Source organism: Rhinatrema bivittatum, chromosome 4 (assembly GCF_901001135.1).
Source record: "Rhinatrema bivittatum chromosome 4, aRhiBiv1.1, whole genome shotgun sequence".
Lineage (NCBI taxonomy): Eukaryota > Metazoa > Chordata > Amphibia > Gymnophiona > Rhinatrematidae > Rhinatrema > Rhinatrema bivittatum.
In genome coordinates, this window is record NC_042618.1 from 220,966,348 (window position 1) to 220,987,628 (window position 21,281).

A 21,281-nucleotide genomic window follows, 5' to 3' on the forward strand; every position below is an offset into this window, starting at 1 on the left:
ACATAGGCGCGCAGGGCTTTTAAAATCTGCCCCATTCTGTCTGGAACAAATCTGTGTAAGTGTCACTTGTAATCCACACAAATCTGCTGACTTTTTAGGAGGTTGAATACTTTTGAAAGTTATTGTAGATGCCATTACAAGACAGAAGCACCATTTTCCAATGCTTCTTTCCACAATATTAGCTCCTTTTAAAAGGGAGCTTTATCTTTTTAAATGGAAGTTAAAAAAAAAAAAAGTACTTTTCAAAATTTCATCTGAGCATCTGTCCATCTATCACAGGAGCTGTCTAAACAATGGTGCTGAATAATGAACTACTGATAATGAGCAGTGGATAATTTATCTTTTAAAAAAATATTCCAGAACACCTCTAATCTCTTTCCACTGCCTCGGAAAGGCACTTTTATAAAACCCTAGGTTTGTCTGTCAATTCTTGTTTCTGGCGATTATTTCTACACAAGATTATAATCCTTTAACACAGGAAGCTGAGATTTTGGAAGCTGTCCATTTCTGAGTCTTTTTTTTTTTTTTAAACATGGTACTACAATAGTGGGAAATTGTCTTCTAATGTCACTGCAGGACTGCAGTGGCCTCTAGACAGTGGCAGCGAATTTAAATTCTCACTATCATATCATGTCAGAAAGATAAAAATGGAGAACTGGATTTTAACACAGATGCTATTTCCAGAATGCCAATATTCATAAGAAGTAACATTCTTACAAAAAACAAAACACACAAAAACCAAACAACCCACACTGTGGGAGTTTGTGTTTTCTTAACCTCATGTTCATTATAACAAAGAACATTTTGGCAATTTGTGCATGAATTCACCGAAGATGAAGCTTCTGAAAGTAATACCAAAGAACTTGTTAGGACATGTTTCCTTACAATATCTGGCTGCCATATTAGTGACTATTACACAATTGGTTTCCCCTTTTCTCTTTGGATTTGCCATATTAGTATGCCATTAATACATTTCATATAGATGCCATCAAAGAACACTCACCTGTTTTGTTGACTTTTTAGTGCCATGAAAGATCTTCCAAGCAAGCCCGTTGCCACCACTAGCAATGTGTCGCCCAACATCAAACTCCCTTGTAACAGGATTTCCCATTACTGCACTGGTAACATCAGCAGTTACCTTTGTAACAGTATTCTTCAGTTTATTTAGCATGGACTCCATTGTTCCAGCTGTGTGCGCAATCTTCTTTGTCTATAAGAGACAAGCAAATTCTAAAATAGTTGTTGGAATTGTATGCAGAAGCAAAGTATTCAAAGTTACACTATTACACTTACTAAAAAGTTACATACATAATTGCCACTAAGATTTTCCCACACATAAGCAGGATGAATTAGCCATGCTGTCTGGGAGCACTCCCTGGCGGTTCGAGGCAGGAACTTCTAGCAGAGCTTTGCTGCTGCATGCCTACGCAGTGTCTTCCCGCTCGATCCCTGACATCTTCTCAGTTTCTGCCTTTCCCATGCAGCAACGGGCACCAGTTCTCTCCAACTTTTCTACTTTCATCTTCTCTTCATATTTGTGAATCCCCCCCTATCAGCACTTTTAAGTGCTACCATGGCACCGAAAGCCCCAAGATTTAAGTTTTGTCAATGCGGGAAAATTATGTCCGTAACTGATGGGCATAATTACTGCTCTTTGCCTGACGCCAGACCATGACATGCCAGCCTGTCAGGCCTGCAGGAGAATGTCCCCCAGGGCCCAGTGGCAGAGGGCCACGAAGATCGCCTGAGTCCAGGATGGAGAAAGCACCTCATCGGGCTCCTATGCCCCATAGCGGTCGGCCCAGTCTTTGCTGGGCCAAGAGCCCCAGCAACCAAAAGGGGTAGAACAGGCTGCCTCCCTACAACCTTCCTCCAAGACAAGGCCAACGGATGACAGAGGTAAGGCTGCAGGTGATCCTCCTCGAATGGGCTGAAAGGAATCTGGCCCCAACCCGAGAAGGGTCCGAGCACAAAGTGTGTCATCTACGCCCAAGAGATACTTTGAACGGCATGGATTCCAAGACACCAGGCTCGAAGCAAAGGGAGGCGTGCCATGTGTCGGCTGACACACAGCACCTCTCAATGCATCCGAAGAGCAGCACCAATACTTCAGCGCCATCTCCACGTCTGATGCAGTCAGCAGCATCAATGACGATGTACCAGACACAACATACAGCGCCAGATAAACCACAGATGCACACTATCTCGAAGCATGGGAAAGCCAGGGAAGAGACCTGCAGATTGAGCACCGCTCATCGATGCCCAGGAGTACCCCATCTAGGGACTGCTGCAAAGAGTTCCTGGCGTTACAACCCTCCGCAGTCATGCCTCCTCCTATCTGAATTGGAGGGCTCCAAGGAATCCGAGAGGGATTTTCACATCACACCTCTTCATCCACTTCCGACCGTACTTGTGACCAAAGGCTTCAGACTGAGAGGAAGTCCTAAATCCAGACACTCGTCACAGGAAAGGCTCCAACGAGCCTCCCCAACTGTAAAGAAGAGAAGGACGTCTAATACCTCACGGGTACTGAAAGGAGCGGCCTCTCAGACAATGACACAAATCACGGGGCTTTTGCAGGCCTTCGACCTTCGTCTCTTCTCACTAACCTCATTTCCCCTCAAGCCCTTCAGGAGAGGGTTCTGAACCTTCCAACCCTCCTTCTCCCCCGCAAGGTCTCTGAGGGTGAAGAGTTGGACATAATGCCTAGTCCGCAAACATCCAAGCCTGAGAAACTGCTGGATTGCTCCTCTTCCCCCATGACAGAGCTTCTGCACGGGCATTCTTTCTGACCCACCTGAACCATCATCACCCCCCACAGGATCTTTCCTACTCCAGATTAGTCAAGAAGGTGGGTTCGGTTTTAAACCTGGAAACTAAAACTGCCTGATCCAAGAGTGGAGGTTCACGACCTCCTGAAGATCTTTGACGTCCTAGCTGAACCTAAGGCTTTACCCTCCCACTCGGTCTTGGACACTTATGGAAAAAGCATGGGAAACATCTTCCTTGGCGCCCACCACATCCAGAAAGAGAACTAAAATTTAGAATGCAAATGTCTGTACACTATTGCTCGGAGCAGCTACCACATGCCTCGGTAGTGGTGGAATCAGCTATAAAAAAAAAGCCAGGAAAAACAAGACTATTCCAATGCCCCACCAGATAATGACAACCGCTACCTGGACAAATTTCGGCAAAAAGATGTTCCAGAGATTCACACTCAACACTAAGGTACAACACTACCAATTTTATAAATCACTCAGTACATATGAGTGCCTCCAAAAACTAAAATTGAATGAAGACCAGCCTACGGGGTCCAGTCAACATAAACAGAATATGGCGGACCTAGAAGAGGGCCCGAGACATCTTCTTGGCACTGTTTATGAGGTGTTTGAGCTGTTGACCCACCGAATAGCCTGGCTGAGGGTGAGCTCCATTCCTGAAGATGTTCGTGACAAGCTCGTGGACCTGCCCTGCAAGGGAGATAACTTATTTGATGACAAGCTTTGTGAGAGTCTCCCAGCTAAAGGAAGAAAGCATGGCAGTGTCATCGCTCACATTACCACCAGACCAGACAACCTCAAAGTGATTCTACCCTGCCTACAGGAAGCCATTTTTACCCCCGGCGCTCAAACACATCATATCCGTCATATCAGCCCACCTCTTACCCAATACAGAGGACTCAACCTCAACTGTCACAACCGCAGGGCCATGTACCTGAATGTAATCTGCTTTGAAGTGCTTAAATAAAAGTATGAAAAGCAGAATATTAAATAAAAAAAAAATCTAAATAAAATGGCCGATCAAAGTGCACCCCCAAACCAACTCCGGCTGCTGCCACCAAAACCCAATCTTCCTTTTGATTCTATAGCGGCCACAGCTACAGGAAGCAGTAGGCGGATGCCTCGCTTTAACACCAGCATGGGGCCAGATCACATACAATCGTTGGGTTTTAGACGTCATCCAGAATGGCTACCGCCTAAATTTCAGAAGGTCTCCTGCCTTACCACACACCTCACCCCCCCCCCCCCTTGCAGGGGAGCGATATTCTCCCCCTCTTGCAAGAAGTCAAATCCCTCCTGCAACAAAGGGCAATACAATTGGTGCCCCTGTCTTGCCGATCAAGGGTTTTATTCCCAATACTTCCTCATTCCCAAGAAAAGCGGAGGGTTGCAGCCTATACTGGACCTCAGAGAGCTCAAACTTATTGTGCGGGAGAAGTTCAAGATGACCTCCCTCAAGAACATTTTGCCATACCAACAGCCCAACGACTAGATGTGCTTGCTAGACCTCAAGGATGCTTATGCTCACATATCTATGCACCTCTCATCTTAGTACTACCTGTGCTTCCAGGTTCACAATCAACATCAATACAGGGTTCTACCTTTTGGCCTATCAGCGCCCAGGGTATTCACCAAGTGTCTAGCGCTAGCTGTGGCCCAACTTCGAAAGGAGGGCATAAAACTTTTTCCCTATCTCGATGATTGGTTGCTTGTAGCCCCGATCTAGAACTGATCCGCAGCCATCAAGTTTGGGTTCTAACTTGCTTGGCAAGTTTGGGTTTCCTTAAAAATTACGAGAAGTCTCACCTCGATCCTTGTCAGACACTAATTTACAGGTGTGCTCATCAACACACACCTCTACAAAGCTTTTCTTCCAGGAGACAGGATCCAAACCCTGGCTGTCAGTCTGAGAAGTCTAGCACAAACAACAGCACACCAAATCCTCACATTATTAGGTCACATAGCGACAGTGACATGTGATCCCACATGCGCGTCTACACGTGTCATCTTCAATGGGGTTTGAAGTCCCAATGGTCCCAGCAGTTTCACCCAATGTCACGCAAGGTAACTCTCACAAGGTCGATGGCGATAGATGTGGACTGGTGACTGCAGTCCAGTGGGTCTTTTTGGCACCTGCTTCACCAGATGATTCTAACTACAGTTGCTTCCACACAACAGGGTCAGTAGCTCACATGCTACACCTCAAGACCCAGGGTCAAAGGTCACTAAGAGAGAAGAAATTTCAAAATCAACCTCCTAGAACTGAGAGGCATTTGTTAAGCCAACCGTGTATACACGGACAATCAAGTAGCCATGTATTACATAAACAAATAAGGTGGGTCAGGTTCCAGGACTTTCTGCAGAGAGTCAGTACTTCTGCTGGAGTAGTCGCTGGCACATTCGATACAGCTACAGGCCATCTATCTACCTGGCATTCGAAACATGGAAGCAGACAGGCTCAGCAGGATATTTCTTCCGCACGAATGGAATTGGACAGAAACATAGCATCCAAAATCTTTAAGAGTTGGGGGGGATGCCCAAGTGGATCTGTTTGCCACCAAAAACAAACGCAAAAGTACCTCCCTTTATCTGAGCGACCGGAGAATCGCTCAGGATGCCTTCTTAATAACTTGGTCAGGAAATCTGTTCTATGCCTTCCCTCCACTACTGCTAATAGGGCGAGTAATACAAAAGTGCATCATAGACAACTTGAATCTCATCCTGATTGCCCCAGCATGGCCCAGACAGCCGTGGTATGCCTACATGGTACATCTATGCATATAGCCGCCAATTCCCCTTCGAAACAGGATCAGCCTACTAACTTAGGAAGGGGGGGGACGGGGACGGGGGGACGCTGCTGCATCCCATGCAGGACTCCCTTCATTTGATAGCATGTAGATTGCAAGGGAAGCATTAAGTCACCTTCCCAATTTAGAAGAAATTCAAGATATCCTCATCTCAGCAAGAAGGCCCTCCACGAGAAAAAATTATGTCGCTAAGTGGCTAAGATACCATCACTGGTGCACTGCGGCTTCCCTTGATCCCTTTCGGTCCTCATCGGAACAATTGCTGAAATACCTTCACTTACTTTTCAGCTCTGGACTGGCGATCTCATCCACTAGATTCCACCTCAGTGCCATTGCAGTGTACCATTCTTCTATTTAGAGCATCTCCACGCACCCGCTAATATCTTGCTTCATGAGGGGCGCTCTACAGTTCCAACCTCCAGTTTTAAGGCCAGCCATTTCCCAGGACTTGAACATGGTTCTAGAAGCATTAATGCTTTACCCCTTTGAGCCCATGCAGACAGCCTCATTGAAGTTTTACATGGAAAGTTCTTTTTCTGGTAGCAATCACGTCGGCGCAGCGAGTGGGTGAATTGTAGGTGCTGATACATTACTCCCTCTATCTGTAATTTTACCACGATAAAGTAAACTTACGGACTCATCCATCGTTCCTTCCTAAGATTGTCTCGGCCTTCCATCTAAATCAGACAGTTACATTACCAAGCTTTTTCCTGAAACCTCAAGAGGAGAGACATTCCTGCATATGGTGGATTGTAAAAGGGCTCTGGCCTATTACAGGCAGAGAACCCACTTACAAACAGGCCTTCCAACTCTCTCTCCTTCAATCCAAATGCCCCAGGACTACCGCTATCAAAACGCACAGTAGCAAATTGGTTAAGCCAATGCATCCACTTCTGCTATGCAAATTGATCATAAGTTTTAACATCAAAGGTGAAAGTGCATCAGCTGAGATGTATGGCTGCTTCGGTCACACACAATGTCATGTGACTGTTCAAGACATATCAAAGGCAGCTCCCTGGTCGTCATTACACACACTTTTCACCTCCCATTACTGCCTACAACACACCAGATAGGACATGCTCACTGGACAGGAAATACTGTGTCATGCCACTAACATTTAAGACTGTCCACCAATCTAGAGGATCCTCTGCACAGCTGAACTAAAAAGAGCCAAAAAGATCACTTCTTTTCTATATACCTTACTGTCCTGCACTCAGTTTCTGTGCTTTGAGACCAAAGAGAGGATATGTTGGTGATCGCACGGGAAGGCACCTTGCAGCAACAAAGTTCTGCTAGTGCTAAGAGACGTTCCTGCCTCGAGCTGCCAGGGGGTGCACCCGGACAGCATGGCTAGTTTATCCTATCTACAGAAAACCCTGTTTATGGTAAGCAAACTTGCTTTTACTGCTGAACAACATGGTCTTTTGATGTCGGCTAAAGAATGAATTACAAACCAACTATATAAGAAAACATGACATACCTACCATTCAAAAAAAAGCGCCTACAAATCTGCTTTGTGATTGGTCAACATTTCTTCTTTGCTGAACAGCTGAGGGAAGCAAAAAAAAACACAAAAAAAAACCAGAATATACATTTGGCATTGTTTTCAAATGATTATTATCTAAATATTTTGCACTTATTTTACAACAGGGGAAACAGCTAATTGGTAATACCATATACACCAAGGCAAACATTTTTAGACTGGGGCCACATTACATTAATAGGGACCGAAGGGAGTCTGTCTTAGGCAGGAGAGAAGGATAGGATGCCAGCTCTCTCCTCCCCCCCCCCCCCCCCCCATATCTCATTCCTTCTGCTGCTACAAGCAGATCCAGGGCCTCTCCTCTTCAGTCACTGGCAGGATGGGTTCCACCGGAGATCACGGTCTCCCCTTTCTCATTAGCAGACATCATGCCAACATACACAATCATGGGCCAAACAAGAGCATAGCATGAGGTAGATGGCTGCATTAAACAGGGTGATGGGCTGCTTTTGGCCCACCCCCGATATTACATCTTAAGTGACATTTCTCAGTAGAAAAGCTCTGTCCGCCCACTATCTGAGTGAAAACAGGAGAATGTGGAGCAGAACACCATTATTGATTTAGTACAACTGTGAGCCTGCTTACTTCTAATCACCAGTCTTGACTCCACCTAATTATTCATTTGAAGTTTGGGATAGTACAGAACAAACTTAACACATTTTACAAAACAAAAGACTTGTTACTGATTTATCCAGCCGATTATGACATGTGACACAATAAGCATGCAGGCAAACAAAAGAGAGAGGGTGGAAAGATACTACCAGCCACGAGGTAAGAGACAGTTGCTTGAAATGACTAGAGAGGTGCACAGGAAGCATCAATTACATTGTGAACAACATCAGTAGTTCACCCATGCAAGAGTCAAAACTAGTACCAGACGCTGAGGAGTGGGCATAGATTAAAGCGGCTGTGGCTCCTCTGCAGCCCATATAGTGACACGGACACAGAAACTCTGCAAAACCAGCAGCCAGGGACAGAAGGGCATACAGCACAGGAGTGCTGAAGGGAGCTCTGCACAGGTCAGGGAGAGAGCTTTACCAGCCTCCAACGCTTCCAATGTCCTCCCAGACCAGCCACCTCTAATCACTTGATCATTGTTGGCTTCCAGTGACACACTTTGACCAATCTCCCTCAGCCAGGGCCGGTGGAAGCACTAGGCAAACTAGGCGCTCAGCATTAGGGGGCGTGAGCAGTGGCATACTGAGAGGAGGGGGGTGCTGATGGCCTACATGGAGACTCATGCGGCCGCCGGTGGATCTCATTCCACTGGCGGCTGAGCAGGGAACTACTGCTGTGCTGTGTGCCAGACACACACAGCAGGAAGACGGCAGGGCCATGGTGGAGCTCAAGTCACCACGGCCCGAAGAAAAAGGTCACGTCCAAACCTGCAGGTGCTCCTCCTTTCTGCCTGCACGGCCCCGGAAGAAAAATGTTGCCGGAGCCGCACAGGCAGGGAGGAGGAGGAGCATCATCACGTGCAGAAGAGCAGCATTTATGGTCATCCGCAAATCCCAAGTTGCAGCGGGCTGAGAAGAGGAGGCAGCCCGGTAGCAAGGCTGTCACCGATCCCACATTGTATGCGGCGCGAGAAGATAAGGGGCCGCTGCAGAGCCCATCCTGTGGTGACCCATAAAGAGGAGGCCCAGAGGCAAGAGAGAGGCTGAGGGCCTGTAGAGAGTGTGTGTGTGTGGTGTGTGTATGAGATGAGTTGAGAGACTGTGTGTGTGTACCTGAATGTTTGCAGAGACAGCATGCGAGAGCCTCTGTGTGTGTGAGAGAGACAACATGTGAAAGTGAGAGCCTGTGCTTGAGCAAGGCAGCATGTGCAAGAGAGACTGTGTGTATGAATGATTGTATGAGAGAGAGCATGTGAGAGAGCAAGAGAAAGCATGTAAGAATGAGAACCTGACTGTTTCGGGGAAGAAGACAGATGGAGAGAAAAAATAGAAAAAACAATATAAAAGGAACTGGCAAAAAAACAAGAAAGGGAAGCTTGTGACCAACCGATTAGAAAACTAAGATCAGACAGCAAAGGTAAAAAAAAAAAAATTACTTTAAGTGATTGGCACATGAAATTTTTGGTAATATGCAAGAGTAGCACTTTCTCAATGCGGATCTCATAATGTATGAGATCAACATGGAGGAAGTGGAAGCCCACAGGGCCTGCACAGAGGAGGCAGCAGAATGAGCTTCAGTGTCAGTAGCAGCAATCGGCACCTCCCCAATAGCCATGCGGCAGCAGTGACAGTGGCAGCAGAGGAATGAGAGAGGCTCCGAGGTTGCTGGTAAAAGAGAGAGAGTGGGTCTGCCTTTTATGTGTGCATGTGTATGAATGGGAGTCTGCCTGGGGGTGTGTCTGTGTATGAGAATGAATGGGTGTCTGACTGTGAGGTGACACCAGAATTTGAAAATATCTTTTAGTATGATGAGCTGTAAGGGAAACATCCAAGCTCCATTGTTTGGGGGAAATTTCAGTGGATGCACAGAGTTACAGAACTGGAGGTGCAGGGTTTATTATTGACATTCTGTCCCTTCCTATATATTCCAGACTTCATTCTCATAGCCATATAGAATTAGTTGAATGAGGCTATCAAATAATTTTATAGTGTGAAACTGGCCAGCTTTTTAAAATTATGAAGAAGACCCTTTGGACTTCATTTTGGCTCCCCGCCCCCCCAAATTATTCTGTCTAGACACGCCACTGATTTTCTGTGACCTTAAGCATTAGTACAAGAAGGATTAAGGGGGGGATGCTGGAGAGGCACACAAATGTATTAGCCCCCGGGCGCTGGAGACCCTTGGTGCGCCACTGGGTGCGAGCCATATGGGGTCGCAAGCGGCGGCAAAGAGGAGTGGAGATTTGATGGGCCGCAAGCAGTGCCCAACCTGCTCGTGACCCAGAAAACCACACAGTCGGTGGGCGTGATTGAGAATGAGGTAGGAGTCTGGGCCGGGAGGGGGGTGGGGGGATAGAGGTGCAAGGGAGAAGGCTCTCCTAGGGCGCCTAATCCCCTTGCACCGGCCCTGCCCTCAGCTCAGCTAATAATGTTGCCAGCTATATTTAGGAGAGGGGCAAGACCTTCCCCACAGCTGTGGAATCTTTTCCTCTCAGCCACTTGGTTGGTTCTACAGGTACTGCTGCCACCTCCTCCAGGGCTCTCCTACTGACCACTATTGCTCTGTCCCCAAAATGCTCCTCTTCTCACTTTTGTCCTGCAGGTGTAGTGGGAGGATAGAATCATGCTTTATCTTCTCTACCCCAACTTTAGATCTGCTTCCTAGGATCAACTTTTTTTTTTTTTTTTTAAATCTACTTCTGTAGCTGTTTTTTGCATGCCGACAACCTCACTTTCCACAAAAGTACACAGAGAGAAAGATTTACTTATATTTTTTGGTACCAACATTGCTATAGGTTTGATTGTGGTGCCATATTATAATGCCCCAGTAGGCAAGGCACATGTCCACATCATTCTTCGGTGGCAACCCAAATAACCTGTGGATAAAGCACCTTAAAACGAGCCCTAATATAGCATTCTCTCACCTCAATAAACCAAATTCTTATATTTTGTTGCCAGGAATACAGCAGAGTAGTTATGGAAGAATCTGTATACTCAAAGCATCAACAAGCTTGGAATTGCATGGCAACTTAAAAGAGCACATTTTATTAAAAGAAATGCTATTCTAAATGAACGGCAGTGCAGGCTTGTCTTGCGCCACCGAATGTAACAGGAAAAGTGCGCGGCGGGGGGGGGGGGGGGGGACGGGACGGGTTTTGGTGGTTAATCTTGTCGCAGCTGGAGGCAGAAACCCGAGCCCAAGCTGTATTTGTTAATAATGCATTGTTAAAAGGGGCCTGGGGGGGGGGGGGGGGGGGGGGGCGCTGCTACACGAGACGGCCAGCGAGCTAGGGGTCTGAAGCTCAAGGCCACAGATTGCCCTCGCTGAGATGAGGCAGGTAAGAAAGGAAGGGGAGGGATTGTATGCCTTACCACTGGGATGTGGTGGTAGGGGCACAGGAGGATGGAGGGGGGCATTGTTATAATTGTTACAATTGAAAATGTAGTTTGGGGGCTTGGGTTATGTGAAATAAACTGCAGCCTTTTGTAATGTCATAAAGTGTGTTGTCTTATTGAGAGAGGGAGAGGAAAGAGCCAAGTGCAAGTCTTGCCTCCCTAAGGTATTAGTCCTTGGCATGGATAATGAGTCCCAGGCCAGAGTAAGGTGACAGTGGATGGCCCAGCCCAGCGGTTCTAAAAAAAAAAATATACTTTTAAAATTTGTCAAACTAAAGCACATTGTATGAAATGAAAAATTGTTTCACAATCCTAGATCTTTGTTTACACAAACACCAAGTCAGTTAATACTTGTATGCCATTTGCCTGTTAAGAGTGAAAGAATGATCCCTCTGGCCAAAGACCTGCACACTGAGTGCTACTGCTTCCAGATAAACGGTCCCTGGGGGTGAACAACACCTTGGAAAGGAGGCAGGCTCACAGCACCACCCTTTTTTGGTTGGTCAGCAGTCCTCTCCCACCCCCCACACTACTAATTTTTAACACTCACTAGCCCAATAGAATTTGCACTCTGACCAAGGGTAAGCCCTTCTTATGTGGGCCAGTTTTTGAAGTTGCTAGCCCTGCCCCTCCTTAGGTCACAGGGCACACAGAAAAGCAAACAGAGCCTGAGGTTATGTAAACATCAGAGCTTCTTGCTCAATTTTGTCTTCTTCCTGTCAGCCGGTTGCACATATTCCTGAATTGTACTGCAAAGAAAAATTTGATGTAGGCTCTTCAACAATCCCCTGATTATTTGCTGAATTAAAAATTCATAACCACCTCTATGGGTCAAATAATGCACCATAAATAATGCACTGTGCAACTTGGAGGAATAGGGAAGGCCATAATGATTACATCTCAAATAAAACTAAAAATGTTTAATGTTAATAAATTATCAAATATGACATGCTTATGTGAATGGCTATTCAGGGCATTGTATGCAGGGGCTCAAAGAATATTCTGTATTTTAGAAAGTTATGTCAGTTTTTAAACTCTGTAGGACTCACATTTTAGATTTGATAAATTTATCACTTTGCTTCCATTAAAATTACCTTCATAATCTAGTTGGTCATTTTCACAGCCTAAATGTTTGGATTACTAACCTGGTAATCCCCTTTTCCTTAGTGTAGACAGATGGACTCAGAACCAATGGGATAGTATCCACGTGCTAGCAGTTGGAGACGGATCTGACGTCAGCACGGGGTATATAGCCCCACAGGAAGCGCAGCGATTCAGTAATCTTCCTTGCAAAAGCTGTTATGGATGTGTGTACTGACGCCCAGTGAAAAGTGAAAAAGTGAAAACAGGATTCCCCTAACCGATTGACAGTGGCTGGAGACCGCCAGCAGTCCCAACCGGAAGGCGCTGACACCTGGTAGAGTGTATGCTCGTATGGAAAACAAATGCCATGGCTTACCTGGAATCGGGGAAACCCATGTACACAGGCAGCTGGGCGGGATGCTGTGTCCATCTGTCTACACTAAGGAAAAGGGGATTACCAGGTAAGTAATCCAAACATTTCCTGGTGTGTAGCCAGATGGACTCAGAACCAATGGGATGTACAAAAGCTTTACTCCCCGCCGGGGCGGGAGGCTGCCTGAGGCCCATGTAGTACCGCCCTTGCAAAAGCAGAGTCCTCCCTGGCCTGGACATCCAGACGGTAGAACCTGGAAAAGGTATGAAGGGAGGACCACGTCGCTGCTTTACAGATTTCAGTCGGCGACAGCATCCCGGATTCAGCCCAAGATGCTGCTTGCGCTCTGGTAGAATGAGCCTTAACCTGTAGAGGCGGAGCCTTCCCAGCCTCCACGTAGGCTGCTCTGACAACTTCTTTAATCCAGCGGGCAATGGTGGGCCGAGAGGCCGCTTCACCTTGCTTCTTCCCGCTGTGTAGGACGAACAGGTGGTCCGTCTTTCGCAGGTCTTGTGTCACGTCCAGATACCTGGGCAGCAATCTGCCGATGTCGAGATGGCACAATAAACGACCTTCTTCAGATTTCTTCAAACCTACCGTGGTAGGCAAGGATATAGTTTGGTTAAGATGAAACTGTGAAACCACTTTAGGGAGAAAGGAGGGAACCGTCTGAAGATGGATAGCTTCCGGAGTGATCCGTAGAAAGGGCTCACGGCAGGACAGCGCTTGCAGCTCAGAGATGCGTCGTGCGGAGCACACCGCCAGCAAGAACACCAACTTCAAGGTGAGAGACCGGAGAGATAAGCCCCGAAGGGGTCGGAAGGTGGATCCCACGAGGAAATCCAAAACAAGATTAAGGTTCCATAAGGGCCCAGGCCACTTTAGTGGCGGACGAATATGCTTGACCCCTTGCAGGAAACGAGAAACATCCGGATGCTTGGCGATGGTCTTGCCATCCCTCCTGGGACCATAGCAAGACAGAGCCGCAACCTGAACTTTGGTGGAGCTGAGGGAGAGACCCTTCTGAAGCCCATCCTGCAGGAAATCCAACACGATAGGTATGGTGGTGGCATGTGGATTGGTGCCATGAGTGTCGCACCATGCTTCAAATACTCTCCAGATCCGTACGTAGGTGAGGGATGTGGAAAACTTGCGAGCTCGGAGGAGTGTATCAATCACGGGTCCAGAGTAACCTCTCTTCTTCAGACTAGCCCTCTCAAGGGCCAGACCGTAAGAGAGAATGGAGCGGGATCCTCGTGGAGGATGGGACCTTGACGTAGAAGGTCCCGGAGAGGAGGCAGAGGGAGAGGCTCCCCTGCCAGTAGTCTTCTCATGTCCGCATACCAGGGTCTTCTTGGCCAGTCTGGTGCCACTAGAGGAACTAGGCCCCGGTGCGTTTGAATCCTGTGGATGATGGCGCCCAGCAGAGGCCACGGAGGAAACGCGTATAGTAGAGTCCCTGGAGGCCATGGCTGGACCAGGGCATCGATTCCGTGTGAGAACGGGTCGCGCCTGCGGCTGAAGTAGCTGGGGACTTGAGCATTGGACTTGTCCGCCAGTAAATCCATGGCCGGAATCCCCCAGTGATCGACAATCATCTGGAAAGCTGTGGAGGACAGCTCCCATTCTCCTGGATTTAGGCGTTCCCTGCTGAGGAAGTCTGCTGTGGTATTGTCCTTCCCGGCAATGTGTACGGCGGAGACGTCCTGCAGATTCGCTTCTGCCCAAACCATCAGTGGGGCGATCTCCAGAGAGACTTGTCGGCTCCTGGTTCCGCCCTGCCGGTTGATGTAGGCCACCGTGGTGGCGTTGTCGGACATCACTCTGACAGCTCTGTGCTGCAGTCTGTGAGCGAATCGCAGGCATGCCAATCGGACTGCCCGGGCCTCCAGGCGATTGATGTTCCACGTGGACTCCTCTCTGTTCCACCGCCCTTGCACGGTGAGTTCTTCGCAATGTGCTCCCCAGCCGCGCAGGCTGGCATCCGTGGTGAGCAAGGTCCATGTGGGCGAGGACATCTTCGACCCTCTGCTCAGGTGGTTGGACTGCAACCACCACCGCAGCTGGGTCCGAACGCTGGCCGGTAGAGGAAGGCGCGTGGAATAGTCCCGTCGACGGGGGCTCCAGCGAGAGAGCAGGGCATGCTGTAGAGGTCTCATATGGGCCCGCGCCCAAGGCACCACTTCCAGGGTGGAGGCCATGAGACCCAGAACCTGCAAATAATCCCAGGCTATGGGCCGACCGGCACCCATCAGATACTGGATACGCTGTCGAAGTTTCAACTGTCTCTTGGTCGTAAGACTGACCGTGTCCGCCCGAGTGTCGAACTGCACCCCCAGATACTCTATTGACTGGGAAGGCTGTAGGCAGCTCTTGCTGAGGTTGATTACCCAGCCCAAGCTTTCCAGAAGGGCGATCACTCTGCTGGTCGTCCGCAGGCTCTCCTCTCGAGATTTCGCCCTGATCAGCCAGTCGTCTAGGTAGGGATGGACCAGAATCCCTTCCCGCCTGAGTGCCGCTGCCACCACTATTACCACTTTGGTGAATGTCCGTGGGGACGTGGCCAACCCGAAGGGTAGAGCCCGAAACTGGAAGTGGCGGCCCAGAACCTTGAAGCGCAGGTAGCGCTGATGATCCGGATGGATCGGAATATGAAGATATGCTTCTGACAGGTCTAATGCCGTGAGGAATTCTCCGGGCTGGACTGCGGCTTTGACGGAGCGCAGAGTTTCCATGCGAAAGCTCGGTACCCGTAAGTAGCAATTGACTGACTTGAGGTCCAGCACAGGCCGAAAAGTGCCCCCTTTCTTGGGTACCATGAAATAAATGGAATAGTGTCCAGAATTCACTTCCCAGGCAGGTACTGGGAGGATGGCGTTCAAGGACAGGAGCCTCGCCAGGATAGCTTCCAATGCTGCCGTCTTGTGCCTGGGACATGAAGATTCCACAAACTTGTCCGGAGGAAGATGATGAAAATCCAGAAAATATCAGTCCCGGATAACGGCGAGGACCCACTGGTCCGACGTAATCTCGACCCATCTGGGGTAGAAGAGGGTCAACCTGCCCCCTATGGCTTCGTTCCCCAGATGAATCGGCAAATTCTCATTGCGGGGCGCGACCGGGGCCCGAGCCCGGGCCAGCCCCCCGCTTGCGCTGCTTGGTCCGAAAGGACTGATTCCTGGCCGGAGGACGAGTCGCCTGATAGCGCCCCCTATACGGAACAAAGCGCTGGGAACTCCTGCCCCTGTAGGGCCGTGGAAAGGAGCGCTGTCCTCTCCTGGATCGATCTTCTGGAAGTCTAGGCACAGGAGAGGCACCCCAGGTAGTGGCTAGCTTATCAAGGTCACTGCCAAACAGAAACGAGCCCTGAAAGGGTAACCTGGCGAGACGAGACTTCGAAGGCGCATCAGCTGACCATGGCCGGATCCAGAGCTGCCTCCTGGCGGCTATGGAGGATGAAATCCCCTTAGCTGTAGTGCGAACCAAATCCGAGGCGGCATCGGTGAGGAAGGAAAGAGCGGACTCCATGTCAGCCGCTGGAGCGTTGTTCCTGACCTGAGACAAGCAGGCACGTGTCACCACCGTGCAGCAGGCCGCAATCCGCAAAGAAAGAGCTGCCACCTCAAAAGTTTGTTTCAGAATGGTATCCATTCGTCTGTCATGGGGCTCCCTGAGGGCCGTCCCCCCTTCCACTGGAATAGTAGTGCGCTTGACCACAGTGCTAATTAAGGCGTCCACCTGAGGACATGACAGCAGGTCCTGGAGAGCCGGTGCCAATGGGTACATGCCTTTCAGGGCCCGGCCCCCTTTGAAGGAAGCCGCCGGCGCCGCCCATTCCAAATCTATGAGTTGCTGAGCTGCCTGCAAGAAAGGAAAATGGCGAACTGTAGGACGAAGACCTTCCAGCAGGGGGTTCTGTGCAGAAGGTACCGAAGCACTGGGACCAGTGATATCCAACTCCGCCAGACACTGAGTCACGAGGTCCGAGAGGTCCTCCTTAGGGAAGAACCGCCTCATGGTTCTATAGGGCTCAATCCCCGGGGGGAGGTCCCCCTCGTCCGGGAGGTCGGACTCGTCCGGCGAAACCTCCTGGTCCGATTGATCTGGACTGTCCAGTGGTGGGAGGTCCCGCTCCCTATAAGGCTGTGAGGGTCCAGGCACAGGATCCCTAGGCGCTGCCACCGTAGCGGCGGCCGCAGCAGGCGCCGCAGATGCAGCCACCGCAGGAACCGCAGCAACAGCAGGAACCCCAGGAGCAGCAGGGACAGTAGGGCCAGGACGGGAAGCCGTCTGCATCTGGACGAAGGCGTGAATCCCCTTAAAGAGATCCACCCAGGAAATGGAAGCAGCCTCTAGTCGCCGGGGTACAAGCTCCCCCGGGAGTCCCGAATGGTCAAGACTGCCCCCCAAATCCGGGGTAGCCCCAGGTGAACTGTCAAGAAACTGCGGCCGAGACTGGTCCTGGCCGGAGGGTCCCCCTGCCGCCTCACATTGGGCACATAGTGAGTCTGGCGCCGTACTGCGTGTGGCTCTAAGGTGGCATGCAGAGCAGAGGCCAAGGGCTGCAATGCCTGAGACAAGCGGCTGCACCGCTGAGGATGCGGCTGCGTGCTGATCCATACCAAAAAGAACAAGCGCGCAATAATCTGCGGCAGCAATAGGCGCTTAATACAACAGGCGCACAATAGTAATAATCTGCGGCAGCAATAGGCGCTTAATACAACAGGCGCCCAATAGTAATAATCTGCGGCAGCAATAGGCGCTTAATATAACAGGCGCACAATAGTAATAATCTGCGGCAGCAATAGGCGCTTAATACAACAGGCGCCCAATAGTAATAATCTGCGGCAGCAATAGGCGCTTAATATAACAGGCGCACAATAGTAATAATCTGCGGCAGCAATAGGCGTGTAATACAACAGGCGCACAATAGTAATAATATGCGGCAGCAATAGGCGCGTAATACAACAGGCGCATAAGAAGAATATGCGGCAGCAATAGGCGCGTAATACACCAGGCGCACAAGAGCAACAATATGCTTAATGGCAGTCAATAGGCAATCAGCACGTAAGCAGTTAGCAATATACGCCTAACGGTAGACAATAGGCAAGCAGCAGGAAGCCGTTCAGCAATATACGCTCTATGGCATGCAATAGGCTTTCAATAACATGCGGCAAAACTCACAGTGGCAGCCAAGTATACGCACAAAGAGGAAGAAAGCCGCGCCTATTACGGGCGCGGAATACCTGAATAGGGCCACAAAATGGCATCCTCCACGGCTTGCCACGCCGCCGATCCTCTAGGCTTCGGAGACCTGGGCGAAGAGACGTACGCCTTACCAGATCTTCGGCGCTCCCGGGCTGGAACTCAGGCGGTCTCCGGCTGCGGGGGAAAGGGCCAGTACCGTTCACCACCACGATTGAGGAACAGCACCCGCTACCTCGTCCACGCCGGGACCGAGGGCCTCGAAGCTCCACCCGAGTCTCCCCCGGGGGGCTCTGCCCCTGCCGCGGTTCGGCCGGACCGAGGACTTTCACCTCCGGGGGACCACGGCAGTCACCCCGGGAAGCTCAACTGGGGGGAACGGACAGAACGTCCCCTGAGGAGCGCGGGGCTTAAGAGTCGAGGAGACAGGTAAAGAAGAAACTAGAACGAAAAGAAAAGAGAAAAATTAAAGTAGTCTTGGAAAGCACGCTGAACAGCGTGCAGGCACTCCAAACTGCTTTGGAGACGGAAATTACTGAATCGCTGCACTTCCTGTGGGGCTATATACCCCGTGCTGACGTCAGATCTGTCTCCAACTGCTAGCACGCGGATACTATCCCATTGGTTCTGAGTCCATCTGGCTACACGCCAGGAAAATATTAATGCTTTTGGGCTGTCTTTTAATCCCCCAAGGATTTAATCTTCACCCTATATTGCAGTTATGCGTATAATTTCCAAGGTCCTTTTTTATCTGTAGATTTATTTTGCTCCTATAGATCTAAATAAAGTAGAGTTACTTACCTGTAACAGGTGTTCTGAGGACAGCAGGATGTTAGTCCTCACACATGGATGACATCAGATGAAGCCCTGACGCAGAAACATCCGTCAAAGTTTCTAGAACATTGAGTTGGCAAACTGAGCATGCCCAGCATGCTCTATACCACACGTCCATGCAGGGCCCCTCTCCAGTCTTATAACTTAGAATTATATATATCTGAAACATTAGGAGAAATCCAACTCTGCAGTGTGACGGATGGCTTTTGTGAGGACTACCATCCTGTTGTCCTCAGAGAACACCTGTTACAGGTAAGCAACTCTGCTTTCTCCAAGGACAAGCAGGATGGTAGTCCTCGTACATGGGTGAACCCTAGCTACAGGCTGCTCCCCAACTTAAGAAGGGACCAGCAGACACCCAACCAAGTGCCAATGGGCATAACAGTACTGTTGGTAACAGCGGGGGGAGGGGGGGGGAGAAGAGATAGCCTGAACCTAAACAATGGGCTCTAGGCAGGGAGAGTTGGGTTCTACTCCTCAAACAGGTTCCAGACTGGCTGGATCTACTGTGCATCAGACATCCCTATCCAGTCAATAGTGATATGTGAATGTGTGGCAAGAACTCCACGTCGCAGCTTTGCGGGTCTCCTCCACGGGAACTGCACGCAAATGGGCCACTAATACTGCCATGGCTCTGACAGAATGAGCCTTGACATGATCCCCAAGATGCAGTCTTGCCTAGATATAACAGAAGAAGATGCAATCTACTAGCCAACTGGATAGTATCAGTTTGGGAGTTGCCGTTGCCAAACAATTCCTATCAAAAGAAATAAAAAGTTGGGTGGACTGTTTATAGGCTTCTATCCACTCCAGATAAAAAGCTTGCTTGCAGTTCAAACTGTGCAGTGCTCGTTTGCCTTGGTGTGAAAGGGGCCCGGGAAAGAATGTTGGCAGGATGATGGACTAGTTAAGATGGAAGTCTGGTCACCACCTTAGGCAGGCACTTCGGGTGCATACACAAGACTACACCTGTCATGATAACAACAGTGTAAGGTGGATGTCACTAAGGCTTGGAATTCACTGAACCTGCATGCTCGCAGTGACCTTCCAGGTCAGGTACTTCAGATCACTGGTGCGCAGCAGCTCAAAAGGAGCTTTCATCAGCTGAGCTAACACCACTTTGAGGTCCCAAGACACAGCGGGAGGCCTTAGGGGAGGCTTCAATTGAAGCAGGCCCCGCTTGAATCATACAACTGCATGCTCTTCAGAGATGGGTGTACCATCTACACCCTGGTAGTATATGCCAATAGCACAGAGATGAACTCTTAACGAAGTTGGTTTTTAAGCCAGCATCTCATAGGTTTAGAAGGTAATCAAGCAGTTTTTGGGTGGGGCAAGAGAATGGATCTAGGGCCTTCTAATAAAGCCACATGGAAAACCTCCTCCACTTCAGTCCATAGGACTTTCTAGTGGAAGGCGTTCTAGAAGCCACCAGGACTGGAGACATCCTCAGAGATCGAGTGGTTGCAGAATTAACCTTCTAACATCCAGGCTGTGAGAGACAGGGCCTGGAGGTTGGGATGCCGCACCTGCCTCAAATCTGTGGAAGTCCCCAGACTGAACACTCCTGTAGGAGTGGAAATCAGACATGTCAGACCAATAAGGGGCTCAGAGGATCATAGTCTCCTTGTCCTTGCGAAGCTTCAAGACAGTCTTCGCCACTAAGAAAAGCGGAGGATACACATAACGAAGACCCTTGCCCCAGTGATGGGCAAGGGCGTCCGAGGCTGGTTTGTCATCTGACCTGTACAGGGAGCAGAACAGAGGCACCTTCCTGTTGCAAGTGGACGCGAATTGACCTACATCAGGGCTCCCCCAGAAGCGGAATATCTAATTCGCTACCCCCGGTCCAGGGACTTGTGGGGTCTGAAAGCATGACTCAGTCTGTCAGCTACCACGTTCTCAGTTCCGGCCAATCACATGGCCTGGAGCACTGTCCCGTGGGGCAGATCTGGACTGCTTCCAGACACAGGAGGTATGATCCCTGCTTATTAACAGACCACATAGCTACCTGGTTGTCCATTTGGATGAGGACAACTTTGTTGGACAGCCGATCTCTGAAAGCCCATAACGGGTACCGGATTGCCTAAAACTCCAGGAAGTTGATTTGACAACAGCTTTCCTGAGCAGACCAGAGACCCAGGATGCTGAGCCCAGGGTGGATGCATCCGTGGTTAGGACAATTTGGGTAGGAGGACTTCAAAAAGAGATCCCCCATTCCAGATTTAAAAGTTCCCACCACCAGGATGAGTCCTGGAGAGATGGTATAACTCAGATGCAGCGGCCTGGCACCACTGGGCTCTGCACGTGTAATCGTGCAGAGGGAGCAACATGGATGGTTGCGGCCATATGGCCCAACAGCCTCAACATGTGCCAGGCTGACACCTGCTGGCTCTGCTGAAAAAAAAACCAAAAAAAAAACCCCCCAAACATTTTTGCCACTATGGTCATCAAGGTGAAGGCCCTTTGACGAGGCAGGAAGGCCTTGGCTTGAGTCGTGTCTAGCAAGTTTCATATGAAGTCCAATTTAGGTGAGGGGCCGAGATGGGACTTCGGGTAGATGATGAACCCAAGTGACTCCAGTACCTGGATGGTCAAGCGCATGGACCTGACGGCTCCTGCCTGAAATGTGCTCCTGACCAG

General features: G+C 49.5%; 1 protein-coding gene across 3 annotated transcripts in view; it reads right to left on the reverse strand.

The window, feature by feature from the left end:
* SCYL2 (SCY1 like pseudokinase 2) overlaps window positions 1-21,281 on the reverse strand; it is a 143,299-nt gene that overhangs the window by 113,539 nt on the left and 8,479 nt on the right. For all 3 annotated transcript variants that reach the window (XM_029599733.1, XM_029599735.1, XM_029599734.1), the window contains 2 exons: window positions 7,072-7,136; window positions 1,004-1,210 (listed from right to left, as the gene is read on the reverse strand). In XM_029599733.1, coding sequence (XP_029455593.1) covers window positions 1,004-1,210; window positions 7,072-7,074 — 210 coding nt within the window. In that variant the 5' untranslated portion in view covers window positions 7,075-7,136. The remainder of the gene's footprint in view (window positions 1-1,003; window positions 1,211-7,071; window positions 7,137-21,281) is intronic.